Genomic DNA, 27,606 nt, shown 5'->3' with positions numbered 1-27,606 from the left:
AGGAATATGACAGCAGTCTTCACACGTATGACAAGCTGCCAAGTAGAGGCTGGATCAGATTCATTCTGCTGGGCCTTCCGCTCTCAGCATGACCCCCTACAGCACATTCTCACGCATTTAGATTAGGTCATATCTCTGTCCAGCTTCACACCGTCCAGTGCTTCTCACCACACTCTAAATAGAACCTCAGGGTCTCATTAACACCTGAGGGGTCTGCCATAATCTGGTCCTTGCTTCCCTTCCCAACACAGTTTCCTATAGCCCTTCCCCTCCACTGCCCTCCTACCCGCTCTGGCCCTCCTGCTCTTCCCTGAATGCACCAGCCCATCTGTGCCTCAGGGCCTATGCACCTGTAGCTCTTTGCTTGTTTTTCTTTATGTTCTTCTATGAGCTCTTCATTTGCTCCAGTCTTTTTTTTGTTCAGTCTGGAATCAAAGGTCATTTCCTAAGAAAATTTCCTGATTAATTCTTACCTCTATGCCCTGTGATATGGTCTTCACAGCACTCTTTGCTCCCTGAAATCGTTTTGTATCTTTGTGTATTGTGTGATTCTGCCTCCTATCTCTCCCACAAAGCATATAAGCCTCACGTGGACAGAGATGTGTCTGTCCTCCTCACCACTGTAACCCAGCATGTGGTACGGTTTGGGCACACAGCGGGTGCTCAATAACTGTTGGCTGAGTAAAATAATAAATGAGCACAGGCCCAAGAAGTAACTCTAGAACTCACAGGAAGACAATTTGTAGAGCAGAATTTTTTTTATTAAGGTATCATTGATATACAATCTCATGAAGGTTTCACATGAACAACATTGTGGTTACTACATTCCCCATATTATCAAGTCCCCCCGCACCCCATTGCAGTCACTGTCCATCATGTAGTGAGATGCCACAGAGTCACTACTTGTGTAGAGCAGGTTTTTGAAGCTTGTAGTTGGCAGGCTCAGAGCCTTGCCACAGTGATTGTCACCTAGCAGGGACCCAGCAGGCCGGTGGGAATGTGGGGTTTGGGATCAGATAGACCAGGCTTTGAATCTAGGGCAAGTTATTTGGCCTAGAGAAGCCTCAGTTCCCTCATCTGTATGAGTAGAAGGGCGCTGGGCTGAGGGCATCTGAAGCCTCAGCAAGGGCCCGACGCTTGGCAAGCACTCAGTGGCTGTTGGTGTTACAGCTGGCTGTCTGGAGTCTATATTCCCAGAGATTACGGAGCCTGTCGCCAGTACCTGCACGGGGCCCCTGAAGCCGCAGAAGCTGGGGACGCAAGACCTCTTGGCTTTCAGCTGACCCCTTCCTTGGTGATGCCTTCCAGCCTCACGGCTCCAAATACCTATCCAGTTTGTATCTCCGTGTGGATCTCTTCCCTGAACTCCAGACTGATAAATCCGAGTGGACATTCCCTTGGATGTCTAATAGGCACTTCAGATTTACTGTATCCTGTAATGACTTCATTTCCCCAACCCCATGCCCAAACTACTCTGCAAAGGGCCTCCCTATCCCTCCAGTTGCTCAGGCTCTAACCCTTAGAATCATCCTGCCTGCCCTTTCTCTCATCTCATCTATCAACAAACCTGTCAGATGGACCTTCAATCCCAAATCCAGCCATTCTCCCCACCCCCACTGTTACCGCCCTGCATCACTGTCTCTTGGTAACCTCACCAGCCTCTGTCTTCTCTCTTCTAATATTAACACAGCAGCTGGAATGTGAAACAAAGGGTAGATCATGCCTCTCCTCTCTTGGAAACTGTCCAGTGGTTTCCTCAAAGCCAAAGCCAAACCTTACTTGAACCCCAGGCGGCACACCTGTCCTCCCCTCCCCTCCCCTCTTAGTCTTATTGCCCCCTTGCCCCTGGCTAGCTCTAGTCCAGCCCCACTGGCCCTAGCCATTCTTCCAACATGTCACCACTCTGCACCTCAGGGCCTTTGCACTTGCTCCTCTCTGGAAAGCAAGCTTCTCCCCATGTCCACCTGCACCTGCCTCAAATCCATCAGGTCTTTGCTCACGTCGCTTTCTCAGTGAACATTTTCTTCATAATCTATTTAACCCTACTCTCCCACCCCATCTCCATTTCCTATTTCAATTTAATGTACTAATATATTATTTATTTATTTTTTATAGTCTGTTAAAATGTAAGGTCAAAGAAGAAGGGAATTCCACCTGCTTTGCTCAGGCTCTACTCCAGGGCAAGTGGCACACAGTAGGTGCCCAATTGGTGTAGTTCCATGAACGAACTGCCTTAACACAGCAGCCCTGTGGTACAAAGCTGCCAGGGTGTGGACTGTGGAGTCTCTGGCCTCAGTATGGTACCGGGAGACGCTTTTTTCTGTTTTCTCTGCAAAAAGCACGTACTGGAGACGAAGGTCCCCAGTAGCTCTGCAATCTTGACAGGAGGAGGCCTGAATAAAACATCCAGACATGGGCTCTCGCACAGGTGCGGGAGCAGGCAGAAGAGCGAGGTGACAGGCCAAGGAGGGGTGGACCCAGGGCAGGCAGCAGGGGCTAGGTGGGAACGCGGGGGAGGGAACCGAAGCGCTGGAACCACGTGCGCGGAGACCAGGTACAGCCGCCTGGGCTGAGCCCGTCACTTCTCTTTACTGTGTCGGGGGAAACCGTGACCTCCCAAACCGAAATCAGTCAAAAGGAGAAATAAAGTTTAAAACCCGTTTATTGCTTACAAACTGCGGTCCAGGGCATTTCTCTTTCCTGCTCTGGCAGAAGCAAGCAAGACTTCCCCCTAACCTCTCAGGTTCAGATAAGCCTTCCATCGCCCAGGTAATTATCCATTAATAATGGAGATGAACTACTTCTCTCCACCCTCTAGGAACGCCCGTTGATATGTAGATGCACTAAAGCCAGGCGAGATATTCTTGAAATACTACAATTTCACCCACACTGGTTGTGGGGACTGAAGGAGAAATGCAGGAGGCCCGGAGCAGCGCTGCACAGCGCGGGGGACCAACGCAGGAGGAAGCGGAGGTGGGGAGGCACTGGGCGGTAGCGCCGGGGCTGGGAGGGACCCTGCCACCTGGCTCGGGGCGGCGCGGGAGCTCTGGGCGGGGCGGGGCCGGCAGACCCGCGCCTATAGGCTTCCCCGGGCCATCCCGGCCCAGCGCTGCAGCCGCGAGCGTACAGGACCAGCGGCTGCCAGTCCGTGTCCCGCCGCCGCCCGCCTCCCGCACCTGCCGCCCAGCGCGCCGCAGCCCGGCCCCAGCATGGCCGACCAGGCGGCCTTCGACACGGACATCGTGACCCTGACCCGCTTTGTCATGGAGGAGGGCCGGAAGGCCCGCGGCACGGGCGAGATGACCCAGCTGCTCAACTCGCTCTGCACGGCGGTCAAAGCCATCTCCACCGCCGTGCGCAAGGCGGGCATCGCGCACCTGTGAGTCAGGCCTTCGGCCGGCGGCCGCGTCCCTCTGTCCGTTTCGGGACTGCCTGGCAGTCCCACGTCTAGTCCTGTGGCTCCCCGCTCTCAGCCCGCTGGGAGTCTGTGTGTCAGTCTCTGATAGCCCTTCTTTCCAGAAGTTGCCCACCTGCACTCAAGCCCTGGTTCTGTCCTCCCTTGAGCTTGGGGCTGCCTTACCCCCGCCCCCCGCCCGGGAGGCCCGTCCACACCTGCCTCCATCCTGAAACCTAACCCCCTGAGCTGAGCAGCCTGCGTTGCCACCCCCTCAGCCTGCTGGTGAAACTGGATGGGGCGAGGGGGTGAGCACCTGGTTGCCCAGCCGACCCAGCCCAGCCTCGTACAGGGACATGCGGGTGCCCACACTTTTCCTTAATGTTAGGGGGTCATTGTGTATTTTCCTCGGTTCTTGTCCCCACCCCAGCAAAGAATTGAAGGGCAGAGACACACTATTGAAGCAGAGTCAAAGTTTTATTTAAAGTTATTTATTTAAAGAGAGCAAAAGTACAGACGACCTCAGGGAAGAGAGGTGCCCTAAAAGGTTGGAGAGAGAAAGTTTAAGGCTACACACTTAGAAAGTGCAAGCGACCTCAGAGAGAGGAACTCTTGAAAGGTTGGAGGTTCCCCCTTTTAAAGATTTTTTTCAGTAATGTGACAAAGAGCTGGGGGTGTGGACTTGTTAAGTGGTCTCAAGATGTTTATCTTTGATGAGACATTAAGTTTTTTACCAGTTCTCCTGGTAATTCTGCAAAATTAGCTTAACACAAGAAATTTACTACTCTGAATCCCTCCCATGATAGCAGCTTCCTGGTTTGGGAGCATATCAATCAAGACTGCATGCCCTGTCTCCCAGCTGGGCTGAGTTATTGTCTGTTTGCTAAAGAATATGTTAAGAATCATACTTCTTAACTTCTTGGGTTTTAAAATGCAAGTTTAGCTCTAAGGTGGAATCTTTCCTGTCTTTATTATACTGTTTATAGCTGGGCCTTCTAGCAGGCCAAAGTAAATCTTACAGTGGCATGATCTAATTGACACAATGAAGACACGGGCTGTGCTCAGATACTTTCCCTTATCTGGGGAATATTCAAACATTGTAGGTTGCCCCTGGACTTTTGAGCTTTAATTGATTAACTCATTAACTGAGTCTTTTCTGGTATCTAGTTTTAATTGATTAACTTTTTGAGTCCCTTGTGATGGACTTTATTGGCCTTAATTCTCTCTCGTATCTATTTTCCTGCCTAACATTTCCCTTTCTCTTTTTTGACCTCCTTCACTCCCTTGGGAGTGAACTGGGGTCCCAAGTCAGGTTTCTAATCCAGTATCTCCTTGGCCCTAAATAAGTCTTACTCCTAGGAGCAAGGACAACCATCAGCAGGCTGGGTGGAAGCCTGTGTGCCCAGAGCTCTCCAGCAAAAAAGCCCACGTGCAAGACCTTTGGGGTGGGGCCTGAGACTCTGCATTCCCATGTTCTTCTATGGCCGGGGTGCCCAAGCTGCCGGCCTGCAGATCACATTCCTGTGGCAGAGGAATCATGGGACTTGGGATTCAAAGGAAACTTGTGAGACTTTCTGTAAATAGCACAAATACCCTTTGGTTTACTCTGGTATTTAGCTTGGTCCTCACTTTAGCTGAAGGGTACCTGGGTTCAGACTGCCCACACGCCTTCTAACATTTCCTGCACTTAGGAAGGAGCCCCCCAAAAATGATGCTCATAGCTGATCTGAAAAAGTGCAACCCCTGTGGCCTGCATTACTTTTCTGGAAGCTGTTTGGCCTAGGTCCCACAGGATGGGCTGGGGGAGCCAGTGCTTAAGGAAGGAGTGTGGATCACTTTTGTTGTCAGATGTCGAGCAGGGATGGCCTTACTGGGAGGGGGAATTGGGACAAGTATGTCAAGAAGGTGGTGGCTCCATTGCTGTTTCACCTTTGGCCCCTGTTAATAATGTATTTCTAAGAGTCTTGGTTAAGAAACACACAGTTAAAGTCTTACTTCAAACTTAATTTTCAGCAAGTACAGATGTCCTTACAGCTTTTGAGACCAGGAAACTTTTGGAAAAAGAGTGCTTGTCATTTCTTGTACTATTTTAAAAATGTGTTGTATCTTTCTTATCCCCAAAGAGACTCAGAAGCACAAAACTTCCTTAAGATGTATCTTCTGCACCCTTTAAATAACCACAGATGGTGGGATTTTGATAGTGGGAACTGTACAAAGGAATTTGTACGTGGATATGTATTTACATAGATTATATGTAAATAGCAAACAAAATGGGATCACACTTAACATTCTACAATTTTCTTTCATCATTCAGTAATGTATAATGGACATCTTTTAATATCAGGACATACAAAGCCACTTCCTTTTTAACTGTGTTTTGTGGGTCACTTCACAGATATCAGAAACTATTTAACTCTTACCCTATGTTTGGGCTTTTCATAGGTTTGCCCAGGAGTATTTCAAACAGTGTTGTACCTGTGAGACAGGAGTTGATGCCTAGTTGTGTGGGTAGCTGACAGGGCAGGAGCAGTACTCCTGGAGGGAAAATGAGAGTCGGGCTGTCTCAGTAGGGCAGGCAGCAGTAAGACAAGATCTCAAGGCAGGCCTCCAAATTACATTCCGTTATCAGCTTGATGTCCTGGATGAAGAGGCCAGAGTACCTGCAAATAGCTTGTTCACTGAAGACTTGCCCTAGAAAGGCGTGTACCCAGCAGGACAAGGTAATCACAGGTTTACAGGAGCCTCACAGAAACCTGTCTATAGAGCTCAACCTGACATCTCTGCAGGGACATATCAGAAGTTTAAGCAGAGAGCTTGGAACCCTCTGTCTCTGTCTCTGTCTCCCTCACTCAACCAAGAGTTACAGTTGTAGCCACTTCCATTGCTCCTATAAGATGTTCACAGAATCATAGAATTTTAAGCTGAAAGATTCAGAAGTCACATAGTCCAACTCCTGTCTGTGTGGGTGAGGACCCTGAGGCCAGGGAAGGGGAGGCCAGTTTGGGGCTCTTTTCACCATACCATGTATCTTTTTCTTTATGTTTTAGACAACAATTAAAGCTCACCCAACTCTAAATCTCATCTATTGACATTTTTTAATGTGAGTAAAGAATTTCATCCCAAGAAGCCATTGACTTCTTGCTCTAGCATTGCTCTAGCAAACCTGTCCTTGAAGCCTTATCTCTGTGCTTCTGGCTGCTTACCACCCATGGTCAGGGAAGGAGGGATGCCAGTCCAGACAGGGGTACCAGCCTTTTGTTCTCTCATGAGAATAGTCAGCAGCCTGTACATGGATCTGATGAATTCTTTGCCCACCTTCTTTATCTTAATTCTTTTAGGAGAAAGTGGTCCTCTGGTAGCTTAGACTTCAGCTTTAGGCACGTGGAGTTGACTTCTGTGCATGTTTCTAAATCACTGCTTGAAGAATTCACTTGAGTTGTTCCATTCAGTTCAACAAAATGTTATTGAACACCCACAATGTACAAATTTCTGTAATAGTTTGAGAGAGAATAGCACATAGTTTTTGCTGTTGGGAGAGTAAGACATGTATAGATCTAGTTATTATAAAACACGATAGAGATACTGAAAGATGTTTTCATAGAAGTGCCAGACTGCAAGGTGGAGATCAGGGTGGGCATTTGCAGTGGGAAGCCAGAGGTGGTCAGAAGGCCTGAGGGCTGGAGAGCATTTGTTGCTGGGCAGGTGGGTAAGGAAAGATCCAAACAGAAACCAGGTGGGAAAATGTTTCCCAAAAATCTGCTCCTCTGGTTTGACTGAACATGGGGCACATATGGTGGGGTGTTTGTGGATGTTGAATTGGGGATGCATTGGGAGACCCCCAAATGGCAAAGGTGAATACTTTATACATTCAGGGGCTATGCAAAGGGGAGAGAGTGCAGGTTTCTGAGGTGGGCAGTGGCTTGATAAGAGATTCATGCAGGGACAATATGGCTGAAAGTATAGAGTTGAAGAGGGAAAGCTGAGATGCGGAGAACACCAACTGGACAGGTGTAGGGGAGTGGCAGAGAGCCTGGGGAATTGGTGGGTTGGAGGAGAAGGCAGTGAGTTAGGTTCTCAAGGAGTGGGCTCTAGCAGCGGGGAGCAGGACTGTGCCAGCAGAAAATGAAACAGACCAAACCCCAACCAGAATTCCAGAGGAGGAGCTGGTCTTCAGAGGCTGGGGATGAGTGGGTGAGGTGATGACTGCAACATTTTGGAAATGCTGAACTTGAGGTGTGACACCCTATCCAGCTGGGAGTGTTCTGGACGTCAGGCATGAAGTGCTGACTTAACATTTGCCCACTGGATTCCGGAACATCTTCTTTGAGACAGAGAGGAAGAGGAGAAGAAAACCAGGACTGGATTTGGCAGGGACCAGGCCGGGCTTCAGAGCGCAGTTGGAGGGAGAGGGAGTTGGAGAGAGATGGAGCTGGGTTCCCTTCTGTTTGCCTATTTTTGGCCAACATGAACACAGGCCAAAGTTGGGGTTTGTGACCTTTGAAAGCTGCTCTGTTTGTCACCTCTTATTTCTGATCTGACCCTTGGATGTTTCCAGCTAGATGAACAGTTGGACATTTACTTTGAAATTAATCAATAACAGGTCATTGTTATCTTCAACTTTAGTGTAAGGATGAAAGAACAATCAGCCTCCCCTTTCTTCAGCTGGGTGTTCTGAAAGCTGCCGCGCTTGGCTCTTCCGGTTGCTCTAAAAATGTTGCCTGCTTCACGTGGTCATGTTGACACTATGGGAGAATGATCTGAAGTTAGTTAACAAATCGAGGAAGCCGTGGAGAGCTCTTCCCCAAGTGTGGTTCTGGCTCTGACCCTGTCTAGGGCTGTGCTTCAGAAATGGTAAAGGCAGCTCACCCCTGGTCATCCCAAATCACAAACTTTATGGCTGGGAAATGGCTCATTCCATTCTAGAAACAATATGCAGATTTGAAAAACAATGCTAATATTTAATCCAAATTTCTAAGGATTTTGAAAGACTGGCCAAAGTAACCCATCTTTCTAAGGAGTTTCTCATTGTATGAATTAAAATCTCAAATGACTTCCAGCTTTTCAAATTTTCAGTGACATTTACAGTAAAAGTAAAAGAAGGCATATTATGGACAGCAGCTTCTCAAATCGATTCTTGTTCCGCAAGCCCCAAAAAGAGAACTTTAGTGTTTCTAGGAGTTTAAAAGGGACCAGTCACAGGGGCTTAACCCCTGACAGGTGCTTTTCCGCCTGGAATTACTTGGACTGCATGCCAACTAATTTGAGTAAAATTGAAGTGAAATGTTCTAAGCATCTCAAATTAAATAGTATCTCCAGCAGACTCCAGGGAGCCTTTGTTTTGTGGCCAATTACCTGTGACAAGGTTGGGCCCTGGCTCTCTTCCCACAAGCTGTTGCAAAACTGGTTTCCCCTCCCCTTTGTCACCCATGTTTACTTACCAGCTGCCTACAGGGCTCTGTTAAGAGCAATGAAGGCCCCCCATTGGCTGCTGTGAACCACATGCACCACTTGAGTGAGCTCCCATCCTTCCAGAACCTGGAGAAAGAGACGGTCCGTCAGGGAGTGGAGACATCTTGACACACAGCCAGTGAGGGGGACAGGGGGAGCCTGGAGCCAGGTCTCCCCGGGCAGTGCTCTTGCCAGGACCCTCCTTGCCTCTCAGTGTGGCTATGTTACCGCCGGGGGAGATCAGCCTCAGGAATGACATGGTGACATTTCTTGCTCACTTGCCCGGGTGCCAGCTCTGTTTGAAGCTCCTTACCCATATCAATTCATGTGCTCCCCCTCTCTACATACTAGGAAGCCAATACACAAAATTCCCACCTTATGAAGAATCAAAGATCAGAGTTGCTGAGTGACGTGCCCACGGGTGCTTTGCCCGCAGCAGAGTTGGGTTTGCACCCCAGTGATCTGGAGTCCCTGTCCTTGGAGAACAGCCCCTGGGTTGCCGTTCCCTCTGTGGTGACTTGGACTGGGGAGAAGCTTCCTTAGCAGATCAAGTCCCTGGCTCAGTCAGAGTAATGTCCCTGCCCCTGAGTGACCAGTGCGCGGCTGCTCCCGAAACCTTCCCTGGGTGGGGCGGGAGAGGGAGCTGAGCCAGCCCTTCAGGTCAGCCCACCCCTTCACCCTCCTGGCTTGTCTCTGTCTCCATTGTTTATTGGGCACAGTTGGCTTTTCCAACAAGGTTGCACAATGGTTTGCCCACATCTCTGCAGCCCCCAGTGCTGCCTGATGCTGGCACACTCAGCTCTGAGAAAGGGCCAGGTGGTGTGTGAGAGGCATTGCTCAGGTCCCATGGAGGCAGCTGGTGCTGGTGCCTTTTCACATCGGCTGGTATGGAAGCTCCTTGCCAACCAGGCTGGGCATCTGGCCTCTGCTGGGCTCTCCTGGAGTCAACCTAGAACTCTGTTCTGGGGCACACAGTTGATGCATTTTCCAAGCCCCAGTTCAAGTGGCCAAGCAAAGGTGTGGACCTTATTGCCAGCACTCGAGGCCTATTCCTGCTGAGGATTCCACAGGCAGGTTACACTGCTTTCTCCATGTGGCCATCTGTCTACAGTGAAGACTCTTGTTCATCTTTCCTTCCAGGCCTTTGAGGAATGGTGATTGGTCAGAACTGTTAACTGAAATCACATCTGTTATGTTTAAGAAAGGTACAGTTTACACCTAGTCTCACTGAGGACGATGGCCAAGAGCAACCTGTCAGTGCTCTGATAAACTGTTCTAGGGCCTCTTTGTCTGGAGACTTCTTAAATAGTTTTTCTAGAGTGAGGGATATGTGCAGAAAAGAGGTTACCTTTATCAATACACCAAGCAGTGTGGCATGGATGCATCTTGGTGGTGTCCTAAAAGATCATGCTCTAGACATGTCGATGTTCTTTGTGTGAGAGAAGGTACAGATAAGGGTCTCATCTTATCCTTAGATTAGCTCACCTCCCTTTGGGGATGGAGAGGGCATTGTGACATTAGCTTATCCACCCTGACTGACTACATTTCTGGGAAGGGTTGAAACTATAATTAGGTTAGGTATTAAGCCCCATTGTGGTGGCTTGGCCCCACAGAAGGGACCCCACAGTGGGTCTGTGTCTCTCTTTTTAACAGAATGCAGAAATTTATTGTTGCTAAGGGACTTTCTGCAAACTAGTGGAGAAAATTAACTCCATGTGTTCTTCAGCTAATTGGTTCCTGGAACATATTTCTGAGGACTTTTTTCATTATCAGAGTTGCAGAAGCCATGCCTGCTTCTGGCTTTTCATTGACCTGTGGAAACATGTTCCCCTGGGGACACCTTGAACCCTTCAAGGCCTTGTCTGTGCTGTGCTGGGAGAAGCTCAACTCGTCATTCCTGAGCAGAGTAATATAGGACCCTATGAGAAACACGAGTCAGGGCTGACTTCATGTGCTAAGAGGCATTGCAGGTAACACCGAGTGATATGAGGGAGATGCAGGTATAATTACTGTCCACATAGCAGCCTGGGAACTCACTCTCCTAAACCGTGTTTCTACCTTAGAATCACTTTGCTGTGATTTGTACCAGACTTTCTTACCTCCAGGTCTCACCAGGGAAACACTCCCTCAGAAGGTCATGAAAGATTACACAGTGCCTGAATCTGGAGTTTGAGGGGCTCAGAATATCCTGTCTCCATGTGATTTTTTTATGCTTAACGAGGATAGTTGGAGAAGGGTCCTTCTGGTTGAACAGAGGAGGGACGCTCAGCTGGGATAAAGGAAAGAGGAAAGGGAGGCAGAGCCAGAGAAGAGACCAGTTGTCAGCACGGTGCTCATCCTGCGGTGGGTGGTGTGGTGCCACCCGACACCTGTTGCCTGCCGAGTCCCAGGGGCAGGAGCCACCTCAGAGCCCTGGAACAGCAGTGGGGAGCCCAGACGGTGGTCTCTGCCGCTCAAGTCCGCCACCCTGCCCCTGGCTGTAACCTCGACAGCCCAGCCCGGCCTGGGCCTGCAGGAGGAGCTGCTTCTCCCTTCTGTTTGGCCCCCTGCCGGGGCCACACACTGAGAAAATGCAGTCCAGTGATCAGGAACTTCCCTACGCCGTCCAGTTCCACAAACATGATGGAGACCGCATTTGGGACATGGCCACAGGGAGCCCAGCCTGTGCTTGGCCAGCAGGACTGACCTTGCAGGGCCTCCCCTCTGGGTCCCCTCTGCCTGCATTTCAGAGCTCGCTGGATCTCTCCCGTCATGGGAAAAAGACTTCTAGGTTTAAAAAGTTACTTCCATAAATAAGCACGGGCCCTCCTTCCCCCCATTTGGAAATACTTGAAAAAAAAAATTCCCTTTTTCTTTGGATAAATTGGGCTATATTTTGGAGTCAGTACTGGCAGACTTATTTGGGCTCCTTTAGGGCTTTTTCATACCCTCCCTTTCTTGTGAAAAACATTCAAGATACCATCCAGCTTGAATGGCCCTTTGCGGTGTGACTTTCCTTGGCCATTTAACCCCGCCTCCACCCTGTCAGGCTTCTTGTTTAGTTGTATGAGAAGCCCTGTCTCTACCTGACATTTCCAGATTCATTCTAAGCACTTACTGGTTTCTCGGCTGCCTCACACACTAGGATAGGAGTGCCACGAGGGCCGGGGGCTTCTCTGTGCTGTTGAGCCCTGTAATCCGAGCGCTCAGTTCCTGGGCACACTGTGTGCCCAGGGATGATCTGTAGCATCAGTGAACACTCGCATGGCCGTTAGGAAGCTTCTGAGTAGGAGACCTTGGCCTGGCCACTCTTCCCCCGTCCTGCTGAGTGAGTCACCTGAGCAGGTGGGACGTGGGCCATGCCTGCCTAGGGTCCCTTGCACCTGTGCCCCAGCTCCCGGGCCTCCCCGGAGCTGCCCCTCTGGGGACCATGCCAGCCACTCCCTCCTGCATGGGGTGGCACAGAGCCACCAGAGAAGCTCATCTCCTAAACCCATTCCTTCAGGCTCAGGTTTCTGCTTTCCTCAAGGAATGCCATTCATCAGGTATTTATTGAGGGCCTACGGTGTACTGGAAGCAGGGACACAGTGGGGAAAAACACCCTCTGTCCTCTTCCTCCTGAAGTAAGGGATAACCTACCACACTAGTGTGGTGGTGAATGAAGCCTGGGGCCCTCCGAGACGCCTCCCCACCAGCACGTGCAAACCCTGAATGAGCGCTCCCTTGAGAGAGTAAACAAGAAAATTAACATTTTTTCCTCACTTTAGGTGTTAGGGCTGTGTCATGGAACAAGCTTCCTCCTCTATAAAGTGAGATGGTGGGACTAGCCAATATTTCTTTCTTTTTAGGAATATTTCAGCTATAAAATCATAGTATCCTTTGGCTTAGCTTCCATGTCTGGCTCCCTTCTACCCAGGTTTCCTTGATTTGCTCTGTCTCAAATGATCCACCATACAGTGACCCATGCATTCAGGGGTAAAAACTGGTTCTTGGAGGAGGTGGCAAATCAATCTTTTTATGTATAAAGTACAGATATACAGATAGTGCATAAACAGATATACACTCTATCTGTAGTATTAAAGTTAAAATCTCATAGAAGAGTGTGATTAGGGGAAAGAAAGGCTAAAGAAGCTCTGTAAAGGCCATTAAAAAAGGTTGAGAAACACAGATTTAATCACAAAGGTGTGCTGGGGGCCATGACTGGTACTGGACAGGTGAGTGACAGTATTGTGTCCAGGAGCCAGTCCAGAGGGATGAGCATTCTTCTTGTTCCATGTCTCTGGAACTGTGTGTCTTTCCTTTTTTCGAAATCCTATTAAGCACCTTCTTTCAGGGGGGTTTCCAGATGCCTCGACATATTCTGGAGGTCATGGCTTATTTTTTGTGGTCTTTCTTCCCTCAGCTATGGAATTGCAGGCTCTACCAATGTGACTGGTGATCAGGTGAAGAAGCTGGATGTCCTCTCCAACGACCTGGTGATTAACATGTTAAAGTCTTCCTTCGCTACCTGTGTTCTTGTGTCAGAAGAAAATAAACATGCCATAATAGTAGAACCTGAGAAAAGGGTGAGTCTGCACTTCTGCTGCTTAGAGTTTTAATGTAGCCATTTTCCCTCCTAACTTCATCAATGGCTCCACTTGTTCAGCCAAGCTGGGTTCCTAGGAATCATTCTAGATCCTTCCAGGACCATCAGTCATCATTGCGCAGATTCTCCCTCACCGTGTATCTCCAGTCTATCCTCCACTGTCCACACAACCCTGCAGTTCATGCCATTATCATCTCTCCCTTGTCCTCATGCATTGGAGAGATTCTACATACTTACATTCATCTCCACCCTAACTTTGCTTTGTACTGTCATGTTCAGGACTCTTCAAAGTCTGGCTTCCATTAATGACTTCTTTTGCCTCATCTCCACCCACCAAATTCACAACCTTCACAGGCAACCCTACCGCCAATCTAAGCTGCTCACATTTCCTGTCACTGATTTATGCCTCGGAATCCCTTGGCATCCCATTAATTTGACTGCTCTTTGAGGGCAGAAAACGACACATATTCTTTTCTGTGTCCCAGCCTCTAGCACAGTACATGGCACATTGTAGGGGCTTAACAATGAATTTGAAGAAGTGAGTGAAAGAGTATACCCAGCTTTTATAAAACAACAATCATGTGATAATAACAAAACCTTTGGAGATGTGAAGTGCAGCTGTGTAGGCTTGTTTTCTTTCCCTGTTTGAGATGATCTGGGGACAGGGAGGTGTGGAAACAGAAAAAAGCCACCAGAAGAATTTAAAGAGGCTGCCTGGTATCAATCCTGACCTTTATAAGAGGGGTGGGGAACCACATCCCATTAACTTGTCTTACATCATTCCTAAAAGACTATGGCTGTCAGAGTCAAATTCATATTTTTCTCTGCTGGGCTTCTCATGGTACTTGGCAGTTTTAGGCATGTGGATTGAATTTGTTATTTAATATTTTCTGTCAGTCACCCCAGACTTCTTGAGCTCCAGTCTTGCCTCTGTGAGGCATGTTCCTGTTTTCCAGATGACAGTTTCTCCTGTATCAGCCAGGGTGATTTGTTAAGAGCAAAAGGTCAGAGAATCAAAGAAATGTCTTAATTTGGTGCAGAACATTTAAAAACCACATCTGAAGTGGTAAATTTGGATATGGAGAATCTCCAGTGGTGTACTGGTAGACTGCCTCTGAAAACAATCCAGAATTTGTAGCACTCGCCAGCTTCGGGTGTATAAATCTCTCCTGTAGTTGATCTCACGCTAGCAACCCCACATCACTGAAAGCAGAGCTGGGAAGGGATGTGTGCCATTAGCCCCTGAGAGCTGATACCAGCCAGCCCCAGCACACCACTGAAAATCCTGTGCAAAGAATGGGATTTGGGTCATCTCACTACATCAGCAGGTCGCTTCTCTGGGAAGTCCTGTGGGGTATTGTTGAGAGCTCCGTGCCCCTCTGCTTCAAGTGTCATTCTAAGATCTGCATGAGAAGTTTCTTACTGATCTTAATGTTGTCTCTGCTTCAGCCAAGGAATTGTTATTTTTTTCCCTTATAAATAAAAATAAATAAGTGACTAACCTTGTTTCTTTTTTGCTTTGGCTCTCAGGAGACTCAACCAAAATTATGCTTCAAATTATGCTTCAGCTACCTCAGTGATGTAGGCAGTTATGCTTATGCCATCTGTATTCCACCATCTTCATCTACACCTCATATTCTAAGTTGTATTTTCTCTGCCTAGTCATCTTTTGGCATATGTATTTTGTGGTCATTGTTATTTTCATTCTGCATGCCGCCTCATACCTTCCATGACACAGTATATGTAAATAAGACACAACTTGCCCCTAGGTTCCCTTTTTAGCCCTTTAGTGTATATTCTCTGTTTTGTTATAACATGTTGATTTCAAAAGTAAAGTCTTTTCATTTTCTTTGCTCAGGGTAAATATGTGGTCTGTTTTGATCCCCTTGATGGATCTTCCAACATTGACTGCCTTGTGTCCATTGGAACCATTTTTGGCATCTACAGAAAGGTAAAATGTGATATGTCAAGCCCCCGGCTTGGGATCAAAGGGAAAGTTAAGGTTGAGTGACCAGTCCTGTTTCACTATTGATGGAGCAGCCAGTTTGTGTGTCATGAAACTCTGAGGTTTGAATAGATTTGTATTTCACATTCTGACTTTTCCAGCCTTAATTGCATAATGATGATTCATTGAGTTGTTTAAAAGAAAATATAATAGAACATGGGTGTCAAGAGAAAGGTATTTCACTCTTCTAACTTACCTTGCATCTGTGATGGAAAATGAGATTAAAAATAAAGGACAGTGTAGGTCAGTTACAGTTACAATACTGTGAACTGAGAATTGTGAAGTATGACAGTAGAGATTATTTATATCAGAGCTGTCCTGTAAGTCCTCCAAATCAGGAGCTTGCAAACTATGAACCCCTGGGGGGCCAAATGCAGCCTATTGCCTGATTGGTACAGCCTGTGAGCAAAGAATAGCCTTTTTGCATTTTTAAACAGCTAAAAAAATATCCAGAGAATAATATTTCATGACCCAGGACATTTATATGCAATTTAATTTTCACTATCTGTAAATAAAGTTCTAACAGTGTATGGTCAGGTCACTTTGTACATACTGCCTTTGGCTGATATTGAGCTGCTCCAGCAGGGTTCAGTAGCTGTGACAGAGACCGTGTGATGGTAAAGCTTAGAATGCTTGCCGTCCGTCCATTTGTGGGAAGAGTTTGCTGCACACTGTCACAGCGTGGGGATCAGGACTCCTGCCCTGGGTCTTCTGCCTGTGTGACCTGGGCTGGTCCCTCTACCTCCAGAGCCTCCCTTCCCTTCCCAGAGCGTGAGTGTGTGGGAGTAGTGGAAGAACACTCAGGTGAAAACCAGAATGAATGCCCATGGGCCTATCATCAAACATTATGAAATCTAAAATACATCCTCTTGGCTTCAGCTCTTGTTTATTTCGGAAATAAAACCTCAGATTTGCTGTTCAGCCCGCTTCTTCGTCTTCCTGGGTGAGGCAGCTTGTTCAGCTGACTGAGTTCCTTCAACTCTCACGTTGCAGCGTACAGAGGTCGTAACTTAACAGCTGGCCACAATTTGTACTTTATTTTTCAAAGTGACTTGCTGCCTAGCATTGTACTTAATCTCCTCTCAAATGTGTGGAGCGTAGGGCCACCATGGGACACTTCTCGTTCGCCACTGGCATGTATTCTGCTGCCTTGGCTGAGAGGCAGGTCCAAGGCAGTGTGAGTAGCCGAAGGCTCTGGTACCCCAGCCAGAAAGGCAAGGACGACAGCCCTCTCTTCCATTCCTGTGACAGACGCGGAGGAGGCAGTTTACCTACAGAGTAGGACATCTATAGTATAGCAAGATATTTGTAGCAGAATTCTTCATATGAAGGAAGCCGCCGCTTGGCTAATGACTCCAGCAAGACTAAAGCAGTGTTGATGTTTGCCAGCCCCAGGCTCCAACTCAACCTCAAATAAAGTTCCTTTTAAGGGGGAAAAAAAAACCTAGGAAACTGAGAGACATTGGCTACCAACTAAATTATAGCACCTTGCAATAGCAGCTTGATTACAAATACTAGAACAGCTCTACAGAGTCTCCAAGCTCTTCTCAGTAAACCTCAAGTGACTCTGAAAAGATGGGAAAAAAAGGGTGAGTGTGACACCCACCTTTAAATCATTTCAATTTTCAAATATTTTACTGATTGTTTGAAGCCATTTGAGGGTTTTGGGGCATAAACAGCAATGTGTCTGAGCCATTGCCTGCTCTGCAGAAGTGGCTCTGGGCTAGAATTCAGTGCCTGGGGGTACAGCATCGGTAACTGGAACCTGGCAACTGATCAGGTCTGGCTCATGTCATGCATGCCTGGAAACAGGCTGTGGTGGGACCTCGAAGGGTGCATGGCTCAGTGTTCCAGGCAGGTCCTGCCCAGCACCTCCTGGCTGGAGACATGGGGAGGGGTGGAACTCTCCTGAGGTACTGAGTGACCATCGTGGTCTAAAATTGAGTCAAATCTGTTTCCCTGTTGCTCATTTTGCTTCTTAGAGCATCAGAAAACAAGACTTTTTTACTTGTTTGTTAACAGCGTTCCTCCCCTCCCCCTTCCTTTAAAAAAATAATCTTTAAACATCTTTCATATGACGTGATTTTTAGACTCCTTTCTACTTGGTCACCCCCACCGGACACATTCTAATTTACAACATCCTTTAAAAATATCCAGTCCCCACAACTAAAAGCAGAGTTTCAGAAGCACTCTTGCAGCCTCAGAATCCAATTCACTTCCCTTAACCGAGCATGGGGAGACATCTTAATATCCTTATGGAATGTAGCTTCCTGATACAGACACCTGCTATCTCTGTGGGACCTTAGGCAAGGTAACCTTTCTGTGCTTTGTTTTCTTATCTGTAAAATGGAAGTACTGAAAATTAAGTACAGTGCACTGAAAACGGGCTGGCACATAAAAAGTGTTCAATAAATGTTGGCTATTACTATTATTTGTCTTGCATATTAAGATTCAATGGGTAGTGTCACAATTCAAACTAACTTAGTAGAAGGAAAAAAGGAAGGGAGGAAGGCAGGAAAAAGAGCCTTATTGGCTTAAGGAACTAGAAAGCCAGTTGAGTTGACTGGCTTCAGGGGCCACTGCATTCAGAGGCTCAGACTGTGCAATCAGGACACACGTCCTCTCCATCAACACTGCATCCCTCCCCCTTGGTGACCAAACGGCTCCCAGCAACCTTGGGCTCACATTTAATCCTCTCAGTAACCCAATCGAAAACTGCAAGCTTCTCTTCCAACAATTCCAAGAATATCATCTCATTGGCTCTGATTGACTTTGCTTAGGTCACGTGCCCACCCCTCAACCAATCCCTGTGGCCTGAGGCTTGCAGTGGTCTGGTTCGCCAGGTAGAACTTGAGCTGAGCTCAAGGGAGGCAGTGTCGTGCGGGAGGTAAAGGTGCCGTTGTCAGCGGAAGTGTGATGGATGCTGGCCATGCAAAACCCATCAGTGTTCATGCTGAGGGCAGGGACCAACCTCAGCTTACGTATCTGTTCGTCTGCTAGTTGCCTGGTACAATTGTAAGTGAACAACACTGAATTACAGCGACTCTGCCAAATGCCCTGTTAGACCCTCTAAGGAGGGTTTGGCCTCCCCTCTGAGGGAAGACTATCGAGTGACAAGACAGCCCCACCCACTTCTGCCCGACCTCCTCCTCCACCACCTCGGGTCTCGGGCATCTATGGTGTCTGCCCCTGGACTCCTTATGGGTTGGAGTCCAATACCTGCAGCAGATGGTGGCCTAGGACTGGCAGAGATAGGTGGGGCTCAGAGGGCATCTGCCTGGGAATGTAATGGACCCCGTGGAGCAAAGGCATATACTGCTGGGGGTGTGCAGGAATGGAATTCATGCATTCGAGAGGTCAGGCTAGAGAAGAATTCCTCCAAATCTGTAATTCAGTGGCATTCATTTTCTCTTTTGAGTGTGTGGATCATAGACAATGTTACCATTTCTTATTTCTTGGAAGCCCAGGGGTAAGATTATTTATTGACAGCATTTCAGGGAAGGGCTGTTTACTATTGAACCCTTACCACAGGCAGGCATGGGTGCTTCTGGGTGAGGTGAATCTCCAGGGGACTTTTCTTCGTGAAGAACTGATTACCTCAAGCCTCTACTGGCTTCCAGTCAGCTCACTTGCTTAGAGAATGCCTTTGTCTGGTTTTGTGCTCTACTGGGAGGGTTAAATTAAGCAGGTATTTGCTGGAGGATAGTTAGGGTCACAGTCTAACTACTATGTCACTGGCTTTGAAGGAAGCTGTTTCCTTTTACAGGGTTGTACACAGGCAAGATTTGGAGTTGGGGAAGACAGCTCGACTTTGTGGTGCTGTGTATAGTCCACGTGGAGCTGCACTGCTCTGCCCTGTGACTTAAAACCAAACTAAATCAAATAACTTGACCCCACACCCAACCATCTAGATGAAAACCATTTATGAAGCATAAGGATAAGAGGGAAAATGAGAAACGGTTTTCATGCCTCTTCCTTTTATGTGAGTAGTTCTTAAACATCAGTGCAAGAGTCAGTTCCGTCATGCGTGGTAAAATGGATTCCCAGGATCCACCTTAGTAAGTCCAGACCGCAGCCCCAGAATATGCATTTTTAAACATGTCCCAAGTGGTTCTGATGCAAATGATCTCTGGACCGTGCTTTCAAACGTTACAGGAATAAGTTACTTGGGACACTTTTGCTGGGGTGCCCTCCATCTCCAGTATCATGATAGCGATGCCCTTCTGGAATCTCTGGTTGGGGAAAGAATAAATGACATTGGTAGATATTGCCCATTCTTGTTTCTGTTTAAATTCAAGTAGAGATTATTCAAGCTGAAATATTTGTCTGGGGCTATCTTGAGGACTGAAGGAGCCAATCAAATGCTAGTAAAGAAGATAATTAACCAGTTAGCAGTCACTGATTAGGAGCCATGCCCTGGAGATTGTGCTCTAGTATTGACAAACTGTGGGTCGCACTATGCAGTGGGTTATGTTCTTAATGACAAAAATAGACAAGGTTGAAGACAGGCACAGTCGCAGGGGGGCCATCAGGTGAGAATTTGGGGATCAACAGAGGTGAGGCTCAGAACCTCACCCCCCCTGCTTTGAGAGAAATCTTCTGCATCCGTGGATGTCTTGCTGCCCTTGTCTAGCCTGGATTAATACTTAGTCCATAGGCACACACCTGATCATCTGATCATCTACATTTGCCTTCTTACAGCACTAAACTATGTTTTCTACCTTTATCTTGCATCTACCTACCACTTCAGCATTTTATTAAAAATAAAAATAATAATAATAATAGGAGAAATGTGGGATCAACATATAAATCAAGTACAAAGATCAAATGAATATTCATATTTGACCTGATGGTTTATAGGTCATATTGCATGATCAAAACCGAAAGTTTCTGTGATGAATGCCCTTGTACTGTTCACCATGTAAGAATTTATTCACTCTGTAAGAATTCGTTCACCATGTAAGAACTTGTTCGTTATGCTTCAGAAGATTGGAGACTGACGAGAATTAGGCTTGAGATGGATTAATGATTGTACATTGAGCATCGACCCCCCTATACTGAATTTTATTGTTGTTAACAACCATTTGATCAATAAATATGAGAGATGCCCTCTCAAAAAAAAAAAAAAAAAAAAAATCATAGCTGCAAAAAAAAAAAAAAAAATAGACAAGGTTGGAGGGCATGTCATAGTCTAAGTCTTGTTTCATTAAATCTCTGTGGTTGTGTGTGCATATGTGTGCGGGTACTGGTTTGTGATGTAAAATACATTTTTTACTGTGGGTCCTGGTCCAAAAAATTGAAATCCTATAATGACTCTGGAGAGCTGGGCTAAATATTTCTGAGAAAATGTTGGATGTGTGAGTAATATGGACCACACTGCTCTCGGGGGCAAGGGCTGCGGAAACTCATTTCCTCGCCAGACTCACAGCCCTTCAGTCTTAATTTGCTTAAATAAAGATGGAGTCGGCAGGTGAAAGACATGGCTGCCTGCAATAAGATTAAATTAGTGGATGCTGGCAAGAAAGCATGCTGTTTTTTGAAAGTGATAATGGAGAAATGAGAGAATATCAGATTAGTAAAATTGGAGAAGGACCCTGATTGGAAAGAAGGATGCAGATGCAGGAAGTCTGGGGTATGGTGGGAAGACTGCTGTGGTGATAGAATCAGGATATTACTGATGTGTGGAGGAAGGCCCCTCGGGGACGAGGCCCTGTTTCATTAGGAGAGCACCTTGATAATGCATCTTGGTAATGGTTGAACTGGAAAAAAGAACCACAAAACAAAAACATGTTTTTTTTCTTGTCCTAGAATTCAACTGATGAGCCTTCTGAAAAGGATGCTTTGCAGCCAGGCCGGAACCTGGTGGCTGCTGGCTATGCGCTCTATGGCAGTGCCACCATGCTGGTCCTGGCCATGGCGAGTGGCGTCAACTGCTTCATGCTGGACCCGGTGAGAGACCCCCTGGGAGTGTCGGTGCTGTGCGTGTCTGGGTGTGTGCATGAGGGGCATGTAGAAGTGGGCCATGAGGCCCATGGAGGGACAGAGACGATGGGGTGACGGAAATGGAGGGACAATGTCCATGTCATGAGAAGATGATCAAAATGAGAAATGATATTTGTCCAGAACACAGTGAGAAATGGTATTTGTTCCATGCTTAATTTCTTGGAATGGACATTACTCCACTGATTCAAATACCCACTGAGGCCAGACAGGCCATCTAAATCAGTGAATGAGCTGAGCTGGGAAGGTCAGGGAAGTCGGGGGGGACTATAGTGAACCCAAGAGGTCCAGCAATTGTTACTGTTTGGGAAGAGGGGCTCAGTCTTGCCAAGGCTTCCAGTGTTTCACGAAATACTGGAGTTTGAAAATGCATAATGTAAAACACTGTGCTAGTCAAGAGAGACACATGTATGGACCAGATGGGGCCTGTAGATGGTCTGTCTGCCACCCACTGTATCCATTACTAGCTCCCTTTCCCGAGGTGGGTGGGTGTCCCTCCTGAAGCAGTGGACTGTGTTGCTTTCTCACAAAGTTGATTTGATGCTGTGCACATGCACGCAGAACCATGGTGAATACTTGCAGTTTTGAGAAGGCTTTGATGGCCTCAAGGAAGTGAAAACAAAGGAGGACATGAAGAATAATTCCTTAGTCCACCTTATAGAGAAAAGCTGCCTCATGGAGAGGAGCCTGAGGTGCCATGAAAAGCACTTGTGAACAGTTTTAATTCATGGACAACTTCTTCCACATGTCTATTTATTGGAGTGATTTATATATTCAATTAGATGACAGTTTCAACAGAGCAGGTAAATTGGGAAAAGAAATCTCTTTAAATATTTGGCTCAAATATTTAATAGATAGACTCCATAGAATCATCTTCAACAGGTCCACATGTTCATTATCCATTTGAGCCAGTGTTGCAAGGGGCAAAGAGCTGGGTTTATAAATACCTTTTAGGTTTAGAAATGCCTTGTAAGACATCAGTGAAACTTTACATAGTGCTTTTTGCTGACAAGTGGACACAAGGTGCAAACAGCCACTGGGATCCTGTGCAGACAGGCTGCTCATGGCGAGGTCCCAGGTTTGTGTGAGCTGCAGGTCATGACAACAAGAATGTGGCCTGCCTTCATTTCCTAATCTCTCACACAACTGGACTTTGCCTCCCTGGAAGTACTGGTGCTTAATAAATGAACGAGGGCTAGCTCAAGCCTCCAAATGAGGCAAAGCTCAGGGGAAAATGAACGGCAGAACCAGAGCAAAGTCCACTCTGAGCCAGGGCAAGCTTTCCAAAATCACTGCTGTTTGCAGATTTCTACTACATTTGCCACTCCTGCTGATTTCTCTGCTCAACCTTTAAGCTAAAGGATGTATAGAAAAAAATTAAATATCTTCTTGTTTCCAGATTGCAGACCTGTGTCTCCGGGAGTAAGTTTGTGTGTATTTTAGTCTTGCCTCCTCAGCCCTAACAGCCCCTCTGTTCGGAGCCTTGCAGGCTCCCTATAACATTCCCTGCTGGCTGCCTGCGTCCACCTCATTAACCCTCTGCGCCCACATGCCTGCCGGGTGAGCCTGTGACCAGCTGAGCATGCTCTTCAATTAGGCTCACAGCAAGGACAGGCTGATGGTTCCTGCTACAAAGATGGAGACAGCTTGTTTGCATTTCTAGCAGGCTTTAACTTCCAAAAAGCTTTCCAGTGTCTTGTCTCCACAGACAGGAGACTTGCCTTCTTTGTGCCTGGGATGCTCTGGCTGGGTACCAGGCGGGGCATCTGTGAAGCATGGCTGCATGAGCTTTGCAGCCTGTGTTGTTTAATGGCTTCGTTTTCTAGACTTTTTGTAAAGGTGTTTATCCAATTAGTTAATTTCCTGATTATAGAAGAATATTTCTACATATGTGTGGTCAAAATTTTTGGAAATGCAAAAAAAAAAAAGCATAGAAGAAAAAAAATTGCTCACAATGATACCTTTCAATGAGCACTGTTAATTCTAGTCTCTCCTCTCTCTTCCCTTTGCCTTCCTCATTCCCTTTCTCTTTCTCTTCCTCCTCCTCTTCTCTCCCTCCCTTCCTCCAGGTCAGACACATCCCTGTCTGCAGGAGTCCATCTTTGCTATAAATGCAAGGCTGGGGAGGGGCTGTTGTGTCTGCCTTCTCCTTAACTCTTGCCTTCTGGGGCAACACCTTGCCCACGTGGGCAGAGCCTCAACCCTGCTCAGCAACAGCACAAAGGAGCCTCAGACAATCCTCAGTTATTCTCTCAAATCCAGTGTCCTCTGAAGAACCTAAGCCCACGAACATCAGCTCAGCCCTGGGACTTGGGAGGACAGGTTGTGGGAAACACTTGGCAGATAAGTAAGCAAAGGCCCCTGAAGTTACACATGTGGTGAATCAAAGCTCGGGCTTCTGCTCTTCTCTGTGGCAACACATGGGAGGGAAACCATCGTCAAGGCAGGCACGCAGAGCTGGGCTCAGCCGCCGCCTCTCCTGGTGTCCCAGCTCTGTCTGCACCAGTGGGTTTTTCCAAAGGTGTGTACATCTTATGTTGCTTTGGACACACACGTCTTACTCTCCATCAGGTTTGGTGCTCTTTACATATTTCTGCCCTCCCTGTATCTATGTGGCTTCTTTCTGGTTTTACTGAAACCACTTAAAAGCAAAGTCGGAAGTCATGTTTATCCTCTGCTGTCGCCATCCCAGCCTCTTATGCACAGTCCACAGTTCTCGGAGAAGTGGCTGGAGCCTCCAGTGCCCCAGGGCCGGGAGAAGCACCCAGAGCCTTCCCGGTCCCGCCCTCACACAGGCCCCATCCCGGCCAGGAGGAGGTAGCTGGCTGTTCACCTCTGCCCTTCTTCCTGCTTCCCAGGCCATTGGAGAGTTCATTTTGGTGGACAGAAATGTGAAGATCAAAAAGAAAGGGAGCATCTACAGCCTCAATGAGGGCTACACCAAGGAATTAGACCCTGCAGTCACTGAGTACGTCCAGAAGAAGAAGTTCCCCCCAGTAAGTAGGGGCTCCTGGGGGTGGGCCCCTGACTTATGCAGAGACCCAGTGGCTCATGATTTACCCTGGAGGTGGAGGTTTGGCCTCGTGACTGAGTTGCCCCCTAGGTACCCGGGACTGGAACTCCCGCCCCCAAACATCAGAGCCTGAGAGTCTGTTTCAGCCTTTGCCACCTGTTCTTGGCAGAAGAAAATCCAGATAATAAAGTCAGCCAGATGAAAGAGTTCACGGCAGTGAAACATTTCACTTCTGGGGTCCCTGATCCCAGATGGTACAAAATGGGGTTCTTGCACCTAGGCACCTGCCCCACAGGGTCTGACTGATTTCCATCACTCATTCAAGACTGAGAGTGTCCATCTTGGTACATCTCTGAAGAGGTTACAAATTACTGAATAGAAGGAGAATAAAAAGCTACTTGTAGAACTGGTTTTATGTGAGAATATCCAGCTTTGTTATACTCTTGCAAATGCCATTGAAGGCTGTTGTGTTCTGAGGAGGAAGCCCAAATGCTGTTACTTGACATTCAGGGCCTCAGAGCTGGTCCCAAGCCCTCTCTCCAGCTTTATCATGTCTCCTTCCACTTCACCCTACATTGCCCTCCCAATCCCAAAGCTCTGCACCTGTGTACCGGCCCCGCCCCGGGTCAGGGTGGACGGTATCTGCCTCTCTGCGTGGCCTGGCCTGTGCTTGGGCTGTTGCCACCCACCCTTGCCCAACCCCTTAGCTTGGCAAAATCCTCCTCAACCTGCAAGTTCCTGCCAAATGGTACAGTTTTGTGATGCCTGCCCAACCCCATAGCTGGAACCAACCATGCAGGTGATTTGGCCCATAGCTGGGTGTATGAGACTGTCTCCATTATTCCATTGTCTGTTCCTTGGGACGGGAGTTCATCACATTTCTGAGCATGGCCCCAAATGCACACCACAGAGGTCGTTAAGTGATCATTGAGTCAAATAAGTGTAATGGTCATTAAGTGATCATTTTATCAAGTAAGTGTACAGGGCACAAGAGAACTCTCTTTTCTGCAACCCTAATTACTGGTGGTCTTAATTCTGCAGGATAACTCAGCACCCTATGGTGCCAGGTATGTGGGCTCCATGGTGGCTGATGTCCACCGCACCCTGGTCTATGGAGGGATCTTTCTGTACCCAGCGAACAAGAAGAGCCCCAAAGGAAAGGTAAACATTCCCCGAAAGGTGGTTGAGAAGCAGCGCATTTCATTTGCAGCCCTGGATTTGACTTAGGAAGAAAGAAAGGTTATGATAGCTGTTGTATGCTGAGTAGGGTGCTAAGGGTGTCTGTGGTATATTCTTTACTAGATTAAAGGTTGTGCTAGTTAAAGCCAGGCAGTATCAGCTAAAAATGGTCTCTTGAGAGCCTTTCCACTAAAGATAAGTAATAGTGTTATGGGCAGGAGACTAAGGGTGCTTAGTGCCTCCAGCGGGTACATGGTTTGGCTCGTACAGAATGATTTCTATTCATAAAGTGAAATAAAACAGCCCAGCCTCATTACCAAGGCAGCAAATCAAATAAGTGTTCCAAATAGAGGTTTTCTTTGATTGCTTTCAAAAGGCATAAAGTAGAAATAACGAATGAGCTGGCATTTGCTGTTTGGAAAATTATACCTTTGTAGGGAAGGAAAGAATCTCTGGGCAAAATGGAACTTTCAGGTAGGCTGCTACCACTGACTGCATCAGTCTAAATGCCTGCAACTTTCTGGCAAGCTAGGGGGTGGGCTGTGCTCGCTTATGTTGGTTAAGGGACACCCCACTTTTCTTTCACACAGAGTGACAGTGTGTTCTCTGCCCAAGTGTACTCCCTTTGTTTTTCCCAATAGACAGGTTATCGTCATTTTTTTTTTTTAATGTGAGGGTATGAATAGAAGCAGTAATTCTCTTAAGACAATTAGAAATCTATATATTTCAGGTATGTTCAGATCTGTGCTTACATGTGGCGTCCGGTTCACTGAGGGCGTTCTTTCTTACTTAACACACCACTCTTGTCATAACCACTGTAGGCCCCCTAGCCAATGTGATTCAATTACTTTACAACATTTTTCTCTAATGCCTCAAAAAATTGTTTCTTACCACAAATATTGAGGTTTCTTTTTTTTTTTTTTCAGTTTTGCAAACCTGGCCATGACACCTGTATGGAAATAGAATCAGGAAACACCTGCAAAAAGCTGTCTGCTCAGTAGGCAGACCGCATGAAAATGCATACAATAAAAAATATTTAAGAGTAAATGCCAAGACGTATAATATACTAAATCCCAACCCTGAAGCCTTAGGAGAATTATAAAAGGAATGCATAGAGTTGCAAACAATATCATACTGTTTGGAGAAGCCAGTCTGCTTTCCAGATGTCTGCAGCCAGACACTACCATGGACTTCTTAAATGCTTTTAGAATAGGCAAAGTTCCATCCAAAACAGAATCGCTCATTAGGTTCAGCTTCTGGGCTATAAAGAGAAGGGAGCCAGCCATCAGCTCTGCCAAAGTGTCACTCAGTCCCGAGCCCGGGTGGTCTGCCTCACATTGCATTAGGCAATCTATTGCAGGCTCTGGCTTGATGAATGGCTTAATTTAACCAAATAGTTAAATTAACCATTTGGTCTTCAATACAGCCTTGGGGAAACTATTAGAACCTCACAGGGGGAAAGGGAGAGTATCAGTCATCCCATGGGCTCTGCACAATTTTGCTATGGCACAGATCCCTTTTCTATGAGATGCCTTCTGGTATGAGTATGCTGCTCCCGGCTCTTGTTTTCCAGCTGAGACTGCTGTACGAATGTAACCCAATGGCCTACGTCATGGAGAAGGCGGGAGGCTTGGCTACCACTGGAAAAGAAGCTATATTGGACGTCGTTCCCACTGACATCCACCAGAGGGCGCCAGTCATCTTGGGGTCCCCGGATGACGTGATGGAGTTCCTGGAGATCTCTAAGAAGCACGCGGCCAAATGAAAAGCTGGCTTTGCCACCACGAGAAGATGGCTTTTTATCTGGACCTTTCCTTTACAGCACTACCCATTTTAACCATGCATTATACCATCAGTTCTAGACAGCAGAAATAAACAATGTGGGTACGTTCACCCCCAAATACTTCGTAATGCCTGGCACTGCCTAACCAAAATGCTGTCTCAATAATGCCCTGGTGGATAGAGGAGAAATAAACATACTCTTCATTTTTCTAAAACAAAAA

At 47.1% G+C, this 27,606-nt stretch overlaps 1 protein-coding gene across 1 annotated transcript; it reads left to right on the top strand.

Annotated features, from left to right (window-relative positions):
• Positions 1-2,701: 2,701 nt before the first annotated feature.
• FBP1 (fructose-bisphosphatase 1) lies at positions 2,702-27,606 on the top strand. The gene is made up of 8 exons (XM_017654204.3): positions 2,702-2,973; positions 3,108-3,379; positions 13,224-13,386; positions 15,265-15,357; positions 21,220-21,360; positions 24,270-24,407; positions 25,466-25,585; positions 27,177-27,606. Exons 1-8 carry the CDS (start codon positions 2,914-2,916, stop codon positions 27,366-27,368), a joined length of 1,179 nt encoding a protein of 392 aa, XP_017509693.3. The 5' UTR covers positions 2,702-2,913; the 3' UTR covers positions 27,369-27,606.

This window comes from Manis javanica, chromosome 2, assembly GCF_040802235.1.
Source record: "Manis javanica isolate MJ-LG chromosome 2, MJ_LKY, whole genome shotgun sequence".
NCBI lineage: Eukaryota > Metazoa > Chordata > Mammalia > Pholidota > Manidae > Manis > Manis javanica.
The sequence above is the reverse complement of the archived record's forward strand: the minus strand, read 5'-3'. Positions and strand labels throughout refer to the sequence as shown.

What these genes read in the sequence shown, in the direction of transcription:
- FBP1 (XM_017654204.3), top strand. Translation starts at nt 2,914, where the DNA reads ATGCAGGAGGCCCGGAGCAGCGCTGCACAGCGCGGGGGACCAACGCAG. An exon ending in AAGGCGGGCATCGCGCACCT is followed by an intron (nt 3,380 to 13,223) that starts GTGAGTCAGGCC and finishes TTCTTCCCTCAG; the next exon opens with CTATGGAATTGCAGGCTCTA. An exon ending in AGAAGAAGAAGTTCCCCCCA is followed by an intron (nt 24,408 to 25,465) that starts GTAAGTAGGGGC and finishes TTAATTCTGCAG; the next exon opens with GATAACTCAGCACCCTATGG.